The sequence below is a fragment of the Sorex araneus genome, chromosome 3, assembly GCF_027595985.1.
Source record: "Sorex araneus isolate mSorAra2 chromosome 3, mSorAra2.pri, whole genome shotgun sequence".
Classification (NCBI taxonomy): Eukaryota; Metazoa; Chordata; class Mammalia; order Eulipotyphla; family Soricidae; genus Sorex; species Sorex araneus.
Genome location: NC_073304.1, coordinates 117426687 through 117439742, shown reverse-complemented (window position 1 = coordinate 117439742; position 13056 = coordinate 117426687). Strand labels below are relative to the sequence as shown.

The 13056-nt window shown below is 60.9% G+C and overlaps 1 protein-coding gene across 21 annotated transcripts in view; it reads right to left on the bottom strand.

The window, feature by feature from the left end:
• Positions 1-12659, bottom strand: part of CAMK2G (calcium/calmodulin dependent protein kinase II gamma) — a 56492-nt gene extending 43833 nt beyond the window's left edge. For 8 of the 21 annotated variants that reach the window (XM_055133424.1, XM_055133432.1, XM_055133426.1 and 5 more), the window contains exons 1-2: positions 12422-12655; positions 11362-11456 (exon numbers count right to left, since the gene is read on the bottom strand). In XM_055133424.1, the coding sequence (XP_054989399.1) occupies positions 11362-11456; positions 12422-12486 (160 nt within the window). In that variant the 5' untranslated portion in view covers positions 12487-12655. Of the gene's footprint in view, positions 1-11361; positions 11457-12421 lie in introns of all 21 variants that reach the window. The other 13 variants (XM_055133428.1, XM_055133438.1, XM_055133430.1 and 10 more) reach the window with 4 other exon arrangements.
• Between the last annotated feature and the right edge of the window lie 397 nt (positions 12660-13056).

Genomic DNA, 13056 nt, shown 5'->3' with positions numbered 1-13056 from the left:
CTGGGGGTTTACTGAGCTGTTGTTACAAGTTAAGCCTTCTGTGTTACTGTTTTTGTTAGTCGAGATTGTTTAACTTCTATGTTACATCCCATCCAATCTGGTGTGCTACTGCCAGACTGCCAGTATTGTAGTTTGAAGATATTGAGCTGTTGTGTGGCTGCGTTTGCAGCTGTGTGCTCTGGAAAATCCAGAATATTGGGGAGCAGGGCTAGAGGCATGGCGGGACTTTGGGGTGTGGGAGGGGCTGCCAGGGCTCTGGCAGGGCGGGGGATGGCCTACCCAGCCTCCTGAGAAAGCCACAGTGGTAAAAACAGTATCTGAAATAAAGTAGCAGCTAACATGGAGGAGCTCCATCTTTCACCCATCGCACAACAGCCAAGGAAAGATGGTATTTAAATCAAAGTAACAGCTAACCGGGAAACCTATGCACAGGGCGATAAATTTTTTTCATTCATCCCCCACAACACCCCAGTGGGTGCCAGGACCATGTCCACTTCACAGAAATCAGGACCCCACTGGCCAATTGCTGAAGCAAGCTCAGCAGCTTGGCAAAAAGTTCCTGGAGCTGCTCCACTGAAGTGAAACAACCAAATTCCAAGTTCCTGGATCCAACAAGCGGTCCAGGAAGGCAGAGGCTCAGCAGGACCAAGAGAAGCCTGGCTGCCGACGTCCTCTCGGCTCATGGGACATGGAGGAACCCAGCCCAAAGCCACCCCTTCTCCTCCTCCTCCCCCTCCTCCTCTGTTCTGCAGTGACGCTCTTCTCCCTCCTGTCTCCCCAAAGCCCCCCCTCTGCGCCTTCCACAAGATGTGAGGGAGATCAACGGCAGAACAGCCCACCAACAGCAGGAAGAGTGATCAGCAGGAGCAACAGCCGCGGTCACAACGAGTGTTTGCTCTGTGCCAGGCAGAGGTCTGGCTTCCTGCTTCATCCTTCCCAAAGCTGCGGGAAGGATGGGAGCTGCTCAGCATCCTTCCATCCCTGACAGGGACAATGGCCCTTCAAAAAGAGAACGCAGGGGCTGGAGAGACAGCACAGGGTTAAGGTGCGTGCCCCGCACCCACTGACCATAAGTCGGTCCCAGCAATGCATGTTCCTGAAGACAGTCGGGAGCAACTCCTAGTGCCCAGGACCAATCTGGGCATAGCCCCTGCGTACTGGCCGGGTGTGCCCCAAGCTCTCCCCTCCTCAACAAGAGTAGGGCGATTGCCTTGATGCGGCAGACCTGGGTTCCATTCCCAACACCCCGTATGGTCCCCCAAGCCCTACCAGGTCTTAGCCCTGAGCACCACCAGGTCTAGTCTCCAAACAACAACAAAACCAACCTGCTCAGGTTGCACGGATGGCTGGTGGGGTGTGAGCTGCACGCCCCCTTTCCCCACCTCACACCACAAATGCACACGGGAAGTTAGGGAGCCGAGCAGACAAAGCCCAGTTACCTCTCCAACCCCAGGCAGATGCCTTCACATCAAGCATCCTTGATGGGGAATTCCGCACCCGAACCTCAACCTCAAACAACAGAACCTGCAAACAGCCCACTTCACAGGTGATGAAACTGAGGCCCAGAGAAGGGACCTACTGCAGCTCAGAGTGAGCAGTGAGGGATGAGAAGGTGTGTCTGCACTCTCTCCACACGTGCCTGCTAACTACAGTCCTACTCAGTGAGACTGAGGCTATGGCGACACGCCGAGATTAATGTAGCTGCCCAGATAATCCAGCCCAGTGACTCAAAGATCTGGGTCACCCTCGGGTTCGTAGGACCCTGGACCAGGATCGTGCCCTCCCGCAGCCGAGTCCCAGGGACTGCCGGAAAGTGGGGATGCTGAGGCAGGGGCACCCCTCACGCCCGCTGCGACCTGAGTCTTCCAGATGCCGGCGGAAAAAGTGAGTCTCCCATGCCCCCAGTCCTGGGGCTGGCCCATAGCAGCCAAGCCGTTCAGCCTGAAGCCCCTCGTCTGACCCAGATGGAAGCCGGAAGTCGATGGACTGACCGATGCCGCCAGCCTCCAGCCTCGGCTCTGACCACGCACCCCTCTGCACCCCACCCTCCAGCTCCGGCTGCCCAGGCAGGTGCAGAATAGCTTCGAGCAATGCGGAGGTGGCAGCCGAGGGGAAGGCCCGGAGATTAATGTTTATCTCCTCCCTTAAGTCTCTTACTGGCTAACGGTTACAGCCCCACAACAGCAACAGCACTAAAAATAAGGGTGCGCTGGCCTTACCGGTGACTCAGAGCCGGGGAAGAGTCAGAGGCAGCTCCAGCCCCTCAAGGGGGCTGCCCAGAGGGCCCAGGTCAGCTGCTCAGCTCAACACTCACTCCAAGGAGCTGAGCCCTGCGGCTTCTCCTCGGAACCCCAGGCAACACCTGCAGCCCCCAAGTCAGGGAGTCAGGCCATGAGCACAGCCACCTGGGTCAGCCCTGCCGCGCGGGGGTTGGCCTCGGAGCTCAAGAAATGGAGCCTCGACGTGATTGGGGTTTGAGCTCCATGTGGTTCCACAAGCACCGAGGCTAAACCACCACCACCGAAAGAGAAAACCAGGGCCCAGAGTGACAGGTCAGTGGGGAGGACACTTGCCTTGCACTCGAGAGCCTGTTAGATTCTGGAATCTCACACGGTCCCCAAGCCCACCAGGAGTGACTCCTGAGCGCAGAGACAGGAGTAGGCCTGAGCAGTGCCAGGTGTGGCCCCAAAACAAGCAACAGTGAGTAAGCCAAACTGCATTCAAAACACAATTCTTGGGATGGGCTGGGATGGGGATGGAATGGGAATGGGACAGAGACGGGAAGGGGATGGAATGGAGAAGGGAAGGAGATGGGATGAGGATGGGGGATGAAATAGGATGGGGAGGGGATGGAAAGGGAATGGGATGAGATAAATGGAATGGGACAGAAAGAGGATGGGATGGAGATAGGAGGGGGATGGGAAGGGGGAGATGGAAGAGAAGGGGGTCCTCCAACTCTCTCACGTGCCCCCTACCAGGAGGGCTGGGTTGGGAATGGCATGGACGCAGATGACACAGAAGATGTCACAGCAAGAGCACGGCAGAGCAGAGAAGCAGGACTCATGAGCTAACGGGGACGGGCAGGGGCAGCTCTGAGGAGGCGATGGCATTTGATCAAAGACCCCCAGGAGAAAACACAGTGGGTTCAATACAGTCGCCTAAAACAGGTGGCCACCCCGGCCCAGGAACAGAACGAGGCCTCTGCAACCCCCACCCCGGACCCTGACAGACCCGCTCTGCTCCCAAACCAGGGCAGACACGGACCCCTGGCACAGCCCCTGACCTGACTGCACCCTTCCAGGGGCGAGTGCCCCTCGCACAGCGGCACATGAAGGCCAGCAACTGGCATTCCTCCCTCTTCCTCCCCATCATCCTCCCACAGGTCCCTCTTCCCCCCAGCACCCCTGCCTGCGGGTCCCTCTTCCCCCCAGCACCCCTGCCCGTGGGTTCCTCTTCCCCCCAGCACTCCTGCCCGCAGGTCCCTCTTCCTCCCCACAGCACCCCTGCCCGAGGGTCCCTCTTCCCCCCCCAGCACCCCTGCCCGCAGGTCCCTCTTCTTCCCCCCAGCACCCCTGCCTGCGGGTCCCTCTTCCTGCCCAGCCGCCATCCAGCAGCAGCTGCACATGGTTTCTGGATAGCCCTCTCCTGCGGCCATGCACAGCTGACCTGCACCCTCCTTCCCCAGCTGTCACCCTATCCCCTTCCTTGTAGGTGTCCCATCCTGTGTCCAGGCCTGGGCAGAGGCCAGGGTCCCCCCACCCCAGCGGCAGTCGGGGTCCAGGCACAAACGGGTGAAGAGCAGCCTCCAGGACCCCAAAGGACAAGGCCACGCCCATCCCTGCATCCTGTGGGGTGCATGTTTCCTCAGACACCCCACCTTTCCTCCCCCGCCCCGTCACCACCCAGCCCACTACACCCACAGAACAGCTCAGGCCTTCTGATGCTGACCCCTCTGCCCACCCACCTCAGCTCGGGCTCGTCCCCACCCCCTCCCGGCTCAGCCCCCCCACTTCCCGTCTGACAGGAGCCACTTCCTGCCGGCTGCCATGGAGAGGCCCAGCCGCCGGCCCGCCCGGCACCAACCACAGCTTGCTGCAAGGTCCCCCCGAGAGCAGAGGGGGGCAGAAAACAGAAGGGGCTGCTCTTGGGGACCTGCCCGCCGAGGCAGAGTTGGGTCAGGACATGGGGGTCCTGGAAGGTCTTGGCTGCCTCCTAAAGTGCTTCTAGACCTAACCCGGGCGCCAGGGAGGGCAGCAAGGAGGAGCCAGGCAGCGTGGAGACAGCACAGCCAGGCAAAGGGGTGCGCCGAGGGCTCCCCTGGGCTCGGGGAGCAGCTGCTGCAGATGCACTCTCCTTCCCCGTCAGGGCTGGGGGTGCAGGGGCCCCCTGCAGGGACAGCCCTGCTGCACCACTGGCATGTCTCTAAAACCACAAACGCCAGTGCCCAGCAGGTCCTGCAGCCCCCTAAACTTACGGCTTGGCGAGGGTCACAGACCCTCACTGGCGAGGAGGACCTCCACAACTTCCCGTCTCTAGGAGACGCTGGGCACTGCATGGGGCATGTCCAGGGCTCGGACCTGCAGCCCTGGCCTGGATCGTGAGAAGCTTCCTAACTGCAGATGCCCACTGTGCCCCTCCTTGCACTCCCGCCTTCTCCCCGAGCAGCACCACACTGCAGGGCAGAGCCCCGGGCAGGACAGGAATGAGGGGTCCTTCACCCACATTCTCCAGCTGCCCAGAAGCAGACCTGTCCTTGCAGCACTGTCCCTCACCCCACTCTCCTGAGCACAGGGCCAGGAACAAGCCCAGAGCACCAGCAGGTCTGGCGCAAAACCAAGACAAACAAAAAAACCCTCACAAACAAATCTGGGTTGGACACAGTACAGGGACTTAGGTGTTTGCCTCACCTGTGGCTGACCCCCGCTCGATCCCTGGCACCTCAGATGGTCCCAAGAGTCCTGCCAGGACTGGTTTCTGAGCACAGAGCCAGGAGCAAGTCCCTGACACAGCCAGGTGTGGCCCCAACAAGCCATAAAACAAAAGCGAAGCGTCTCCCGTTAAGGGCGCACTCATTTGCCAGGTAAGGGCAGGGGCCTCACTCAGACACTCGGGAGAGTGGAAAGTTGGGAGGTTGGGAACACAACGGCCAGAGCCTGGAAGTGTCCCAGTGGACTCCAAGGCCCTGTCCTATGCCCCAGCCTGCTGCCCTTCTCGTCAGACCTACCTCCAGCCATTCAGAGTCCAATACACAAAAGCCCCGAGCCCTGGTCCAGCCTCCGGAACTTCCAAGAAGCTCTGACTGGGAGAAGAAGGGAGAAGTGCTAAGAAGTGTGGAGTGGGCAGGGAGGGGGGGAGGAAGGCTCAGAGATAGTACAGTGGATAGCTGATCCGGGCTGAATCCCCGGCTTCCCATATGGTCCCCCAGCACTGTCAGGAGTGATTCCTGAGTGCAGAGCCAGGAGCAAGCCCTGGGCATCACTAGAGTGGCCCCCAAACAAGAGTGCCCCATGGAGAGATCTCCCCAACAGTCAGTGCAGTGAATCCCCAGGGGGTCACTCGCCAACCCCAAGAAGGCTGGGCTCTGCCCCGGACGGGGTCAGCCGATATGGCTCCATGCCCCCTGGCAAGCCGCTGGGTGCCGGCAGCCTTTGCCCACTGTTTTGGTGACATTTCCTTCATGGTAACCAGCCCCAAGTAAAACATCCCAGGAAGCAGCCCCTAAAAATAGCTCCTCCCAGGGCAGCGGCAAGCAGGGGGGAGGGAAAGAGGGAGGAGGAAGAGGGGAGCAGATGGGAAGCTGCCGTGCTGATAGGGCCCCATGCCGACCTGGTGTGGGGGGAGTGTCAGGGGGCAGCCCACTACAAGGGGGGCTGCACCCCAGAGAGGGGCTCAATGGGCAGAAAGGATGGGCTGTTCTGCACGCTCTAGTGTTCTGGGCTGAGGTGCAGGGGTGAGGGTGGCGGAGCAGGACTCATTTCTGGACAAAATGCCCCCAACCTGTGTTTCATGGTTTTATTATGTGGTTTTGGGATCACACCTGGCAGAGCACAGGGGACTAAACCCACAGCTATGAATTTAATCTGGGGTCAGCTGTGTGCAAAGCAAGCCCCTAACCCTCCCCGCAAATCTTTAAAAGTGGGGGGCTCTCGCGCAAGACCAGTCCGAGGCTGCTGGAGTCCGAACAGGGCAAGACACAATACAAGAAGTGCTCAAATCAGTGAACCGGACATCGGTGCCTCAGTTTCCCCACTGCTTGGGAGCAGATCCGTCTGGTTGAGGCAGATGATAAAGAGCTTCTGCCGAGAAGCACTCCAGAGGTGCAAAGTGCCCATCTCTTCCTGTCACCACCCTTTTGGCACCCATGGGATCAGGCCGTTGCTGGCCTGCCAAGGCTGTTCAAAGAGCAGCGGCGGGCAGACGGGGCCGGAGTCGCCACACCCATGACCGCGTCCAGCCTGCGTGCTGGGCCGGCCACTCACCTCTAGGATTTCAGCCTGGCCTTGAGAGGCGGCTGCTCGGCCCAGGGAGCAGAGCAAGCGGAGGCCCGAGCCTGAGCCGGGACCACCTGCCGCTGTGGCCCTACTCTGGGCTGCGAAGGCGGGCAGGTGGTGGTCACCTGGGTATAAGCACCGGCACAGAGACAAGCCCATGGGCTTCGGCTTCCTCGGCCATCCTAGTCCACAGCGAGGCTTGAGTCCTGCCTGTGCAGGGTGCCCATCACTGCAGCCAACAGGCTCCCGCCGCACCTTGGGAGAAGGCACCCAACCGCTCCCCAGACCCCGCCCCCCACTCTCCCGTCCCTTCCCTTCCCTTCCCCTCACTTCACCCAGATCCTTAACAGGAAAGTGTCACTTGGAGATACTGCAGGGGACACAAATGTCATGGGGGCTAGTCAGGCCAACACCAAGGGGTGGGGACGTTCAGCTGGCACCAGCCAGGGGATCCCATTTCAGTCCCGAGGGCCAGCTGGACCCAGAAAGGGACAGTCTTTGCCCTTCTGGTAGCCAACATGCCATAACCACAGCCCTGAGCACACACAGACGAACCCCCACAGCCCTAGTCCGGGCAGAGGGTGGCAGCCCGAGGTACACACTGCCCGAAGAAGCAGGCTGGGTGGGGGGGAGGGGGGTCTGGGAAAGCATCCGAGCCAGCAACTTGGCTGATGAGTTCTTGGGTGTTTCTAGAAGCACACTCGGGGGCCACGTGCAGCAGACGCTCCAGGGCGATGGTGCAAAACACAGATTCTATGCCTGGAGCCCAGAAACCAGTTTTCTGCCTTTTTTTTTTTTTAACTTTTAGGGGGTGGGGACATTGCTGGAGACTGAACCCAGGGCTCCCGGCTACTTGGCTCTACAGAGAACTATATCCCAGGCCTTATTTTCCATTTTTTCCCCTTTTCTTTGAGGTAACACTGATCTGCACCATTTTCTATGCTCCAGGAGCACATTTTCACACCCCTTCTTAAGTAAGCTGTCACATCACACCCACCAAATTGCCAAGTCCTTCAGCACCATCAATTACAACCCCCTTGACCCTTGGTGGTCCTCCCCTCACCCCCTCAGTTCTGAACCAAAGGGAATCTTCACTTTAACCTCCAGGAAGGCCCAACTTTGTCCCACAGGGCCATTTGCGGCAGGGAAGCGAGAAGCCTAAGCTGTGTCCCCCGATATGTCCTGCCAGCCCTTTGCCCAAACAGTTTTTAGTCTCCTCTGTCATTCCAGTAGTCGTGCCGCGCCTATAGCCTGGCCGCAGGGACAGCAGCTGGGAAGTTCAAGCCAGCAGCATCCCGGGACAAAGCTCCCAGCCACTTAGCTCTGAGTTTCCCAAGAGCTAAAGCCAAAAGGCAATGGTGACTGGCCACGTGCTGCCCTGGACCGTCCATTCAACACGGACTAAGTGAGCATCAGGCTCACTGATGCTCATTATTCTGCTCTGGGCCTGCCCAGAGCAAGCACAGGAGAGCACAGGCTTCGGATGCATGAGGTCCGGGTTTGATGAGGTCTGTCTCCAAAAACTACATCAACTGACCAGGGATGGAGAGACAGCACAGCGGGGAGGGCGCTTGTCTTGTGTGCGGCTGACCTGGGTTTGATCCCCAGCATCCCATGTGGTCCCCCGGCTCACCACAAGTGACTGCTGACAGCAGAGCCAGGACCCTGAGCATCGATGGGTGTGGCCCAAAAGCAAATAAATAATAAAAACACACAACAAAACAACCAACCATCCAGATAAGGTCCCTACTCAGAACTGCTAGGACCACAGAACAGGAAGGCCTGTTTACACTTAGCATCAATAGACTTTCTCCACACGGGGGGGGTATGCTGAGGTGGACCGCTGCAGCAGATGGGGGACTTGCTGCTCGCAGCTTCCCTTTGGTCAAGTGTCCACTGCAGTTACTGGAATCCACATAAGACGCTCAAAGAAAGAGATTTCTTATGGCGCTGACTGTTAAAAGGATAAATCTTAAACTATGCAAAAGGAGGGACCATCTACCCTTCAACTGCAGCAATATGGGGAAAACGCTTTGGATATAGCAGGAGTGGGATCGAAAATGTTATGTTCCACGAGGTGAAAATCTATATGCATATGAATAAAGATAAGAAGGGAATATGAAGATTTAAAAATAAAAAAGACATAAGGGCTCCGGCTCCTTGGAGGGGTGCTCTTAAATCTTAAAATAACAACTTATCATTGCCATCACCTGGCCCACTAGCTCCTGCATCCAAGCCTATTTTAAATGCCTCCTTCAGCCTCACGCAGAGCTAAGCTGGGAGCCGGGGGCTCTCCGGAGGCCCCGCTCCACGCCCCTCGATCCTCCCGAGTCAGTGAGCCATGTGAGATTTGCGTCTCGGCGACTTCATGGCACACGAGGTACGAAGACAGTGCCCACTGCCAAGCCACCAGACTCAAGACCTGACGGCCCCGCTGCCAATGGGGGCCCCAGGCCCACCCACCTGGGAAGGACCAACAGAGCAGAGACAGGCTTGGAGCTGGGTCCAGGGGACGGCATCCGCCCTGCACCTACTGGGCCATCTCCCCATGGGTGACAAGGAGAATCGGCTCAACACCCTTTTTCCTTCCCTGTGGCTGGCAGCTGAGTCCAGTGACTCACAAGCAAGCGAGCAGGCAGGAAGACTCGGCAAACATCAAGCCCCTTCAAAACCTCCGGGGTGACCGTGGTGGGCCAAGCAGTGCCAGCTCAGAAACCCAACACCTGCCGGGCCCTAGACAGACAGACAGCGACAAGTGAAACCCGGCGCCAGCTGCTGCACCTTTATAAAATATACAGAGTAAGCTGAGAGGCCACAGGAAAGCTGTAGCCTTCGCCCGAGAGTGGGCACCCTGGCCCGATCCCCTCCAGGAGCTCACATCCCCCGTGTCCACACCCACGGCACAGCCGCTGGCTGTCTCCCTCATCTCCAAGACAACACCTCCTACGCCCCCCTTCCAAACACCACCGGCCTGCCATACACTCCTGACCCTGTGCGGGCGGGCATCGGCGCCCAGCAGCCACCACCAGGTCTCTGTCCCAGCATCAACCTGGCACAGAAGCCACCGAAGAAAACTCCAGTCTTGGCATGATCATCTTGAAAGAGGGGGAGTAGCTGTCTGAGGCATATGATCTTACACAAGAATCCTCTTCTGGAGGGGAGAGAGAGAGAGAGAAAAAAAAAATCAAAACGAAATCAGACCTCCTTCAGTCTGGGCAGGGAAAGAAAGGGAAAATAAGACGAGATTGAGAGGTGGTGCGGGCAGGAAATGGTCGCACAGGCCAGAGAAACTCGAGCAGGAAGGAAAGGAGCAAAAGTGGCAGGTCTAGCAAGTCGCCACTCCAGCAACCCCCGCACTCAGGGGCTGGGCCCCCAGCTGCCTGTCCCGGCCTCCCCTGGGTCAGATGGGGGCGGCCAAGCATTGCATCATTAAGTGGAGACACCGGACACCAGCTCTGTTTCGGAAGCACCAGGGACAGTGCTGCATGGGCACCAAGTGTGGCCTGCACCTTGCAGCCCCACTCATCAAAGCTGCCCCCCCCCCCCGGAGGAGGGCATCTGACTGCCCACATATCTCTATGGCAACCATTGTCTCCAACTCAAGGTACCCAGAGAGAAAGAAACAACAAATAAATCAACTTAATAGCCAGTAGCAAGAGATGGGGGCTGGGTGGGCAAGACCAGCCCTGTTTATGGGGCTGCCGAGCTCCCCCCACCTCCAACGGGCAGGAAACAGGCACAGTCCTGCTAAAACAGGTCTAATAACTGTCAACGTGACATAAGCCCCCTGTCATCTCTGTGGCGGTTTATAGCCTTCCCGAGGCTTGGGGACATCTATTACATCTCTCCACCCAGAAACACCCAGGTCATTACCGGCCGTAGCCCAGAGCCTCAGCCGGGCTCCTGGTGTATCCTATTGCCCAGTGCTCATTCCTGTCCTCAGCCTCGAGACTCCCCCTTGGCTACACCCCGCAGCCCTCGATGGCCTGACCCAGCCCCTCTCTACTCACCAGCCCCGTGCACAGAGCATTTCACACGCTGCTGGGTCTCTGACTATCAGATGAGGTGAGCCTGGCAAGCGCCCAATACTAGGCTCAGGGAGTGTAAGCTGGAGGTGTGAAAGACGGGGCCTGGCCCTCCCAGCCTCAGGGGCTGGGGCAGCAGATCTCACAATCCCAGCTCCAGGAACTGGAGCCTTCCCATCCTCAGCCCCCACCACGAGAGAGAGTTCCAGACCAAGCCGTCCCCCTCCACCCAGAAGAGACTGCTTCTGCACCAACAACTTTGTAATTTGATCAAAAAAGCAATCAATTTCATCTGGCAGGCTGTGCGCGGAGGAGCCTGCTCCACGGCCAGCCTGAGAGGAGATGCCCGTCCCTGGGAGCCTGTCCGGCCGCCTGGTGGGCACCAGAGAGCTGGATTTCTCAGAGCTGCTCCCTTGAAGCCATTCCCATCCCGACTCACCACAGGGGCGACCACAGACAGGCCAGGAGTGGTGCCCAGCTGTCCCAAAGCGGGAGACGGGAACTGCTCCAAATGAAATGCTCTCCATTCCACACACCACACGAGACGCCTCCCAATCTCCCACCTCGCCTGGGCAGACAGGAACTCCCTGGATCCTGAGGTGCTGCCACCCCTCTCTCCCGCATCAGGCGCTTCTGACATCTCTCTTCTCACCTGAGCGTTGCCAGGCTCTCCACACCGCTTCAGGCCTGGGCGGCAAATGCCAGTTCACCCCAAACACCAACTCTTCCCCAAGTGCTCCAGCACCAATTTCCAACACCTGAAGCATCTTCGAATGAAGTCCCAGCACCTGAACAATCTGCCACCTCCCCCAGCCCCCTCCCACGCTGAGACTGGGTGCACTCACCCCGGGCAGACAACTTCTTGGTATTGATGATTTTCGCTGCATATTCCTGGGTGGAGGTTTTCTTCACACACCTGCGGACCACAGAGAAAGCACCCCTGGAGGGAGAAGGGGGAAAAAGCTGGGAAACGAACAGAGCTGAGTGCCGCGCTGACACGCATTAGGTCTGAGGACCCCTGCTCTCTCCAGCCCGCCCCTCAAACTAACGCACACTACCCAACGGGGCGGCAGCTCCACGCTGGAGAAACACCCACTCCACCTCCCTGTCTAGTCCCCGGGAGAGCGAGGGGCCCCAACCTCAGGCTGCCCATGGGGGGAGGGGGATGCTTAAAACACACCTGCTGCGTCTAGGGCATCCCTGTGCCCCGCAGCCCGGCCGCACCTGGTCGGGGGTGATGGAGGGGAGGGGAAGGGGGAGCATCCCCGCGCAGAGAGAAACCTCCCTCGCCCCGGGGGTGGCGAAGGCGCGGAAAGTGCGGCTGGAATCTCCCGCCACACGCTGGCGGGGCGCGGGTCCCACGGTGCGGGGAGCCCCGGAGCCCCCCACCAGGGGGACACCACGGCCGTGTGGCGACGACGGAAACGGGGAGGGGGGCGGGCGGGGCGGGGGCTGCGGCGGCGGGCGGCGGCGAGCCGAGGGGAGGGGGATGCGGCGGCTGCGGCGCGCGGCGCCGGGACCACTGCAGGGGTGGGGGGAGGGGGTGCCGCAGCGGTGCCCAGCCGCGGGGCCGGGATCCTGGACGCGGCGGCCGCGGGGGGCGGGGCCGGGTCCCCACATCCCCCCGCACCCCCCGACACGCGCGCACGCACACACACACGCACACATGCACACACGCACAACACACTCACACGCGCGCACACACACTCACACACGCACGCACACACTCACACGCGCACACACACACACGCACGCGCGCTCGCGCTCACACTCACACGCGCGCGCACACTCACGCGCACTCGGAGCGCGGCCCCGCGGGCGCTGCGGGGCCGGGCGGGTCGGGCCGGGGGCTGCGGGGCCGGGCGGGGGCGCGGCGGGCCGGGCGGCCCGGGGGGGCGCACGCACTTGCCGAGCTCCTCGAAGAGCTGGTAGTCGTCGGTGAAGCGGGTGCAGGTGGCGGTGGTGGCCATGCTGGCGCCGCAGCCGAGCCCACGTCGCTGCACAGTCACGGCCGCCGGCCGCGGGAGCAGAGGAGGAGACGGGGCTGCGCCCGGCAGCACCGCGAGACTTTACCGGGGCGCGCGGGAGGGCGGCGGGAGGGAGGGACACCCCCGCGCCCGCCCCCCGCGCCCCGCCCCCCGCGCGCGCCCCCCGCGCCGGCCCGCCCCGGGGAGGGGCCTGCGCGCGCGCCGCCCCGGCCCGCCGCGGCCGCCGGACCCCGCGGGTCCCGCCGGCGCCCGGAGGCCAAGGTCACCGCGCCGCGGGACGCCGCCGCGGGGCACAGCCCGGCCCGCGGGAGCCGGCGGTCTAGACGGGCGACGGCCGAAAAGCCGCTCCCGGCGCGGCGCGATCGGGAAGACCCAGGCAGGGGCCGGGCCGAGCGGGTGGGGGCGGGGGGCGCCGCCTTCCTGCGCCAGGCGCGGGGGGAAGCGGGAGGGAAGAGGCCGGTGGGGGGCTGGGGCCGGACGAGCCGGTGCAGGAAGGAAGGGAGGGCCGGGCTCTCGGCGGGCCTCGGGCTGCAGAGCACCTGGCGGGGGTCC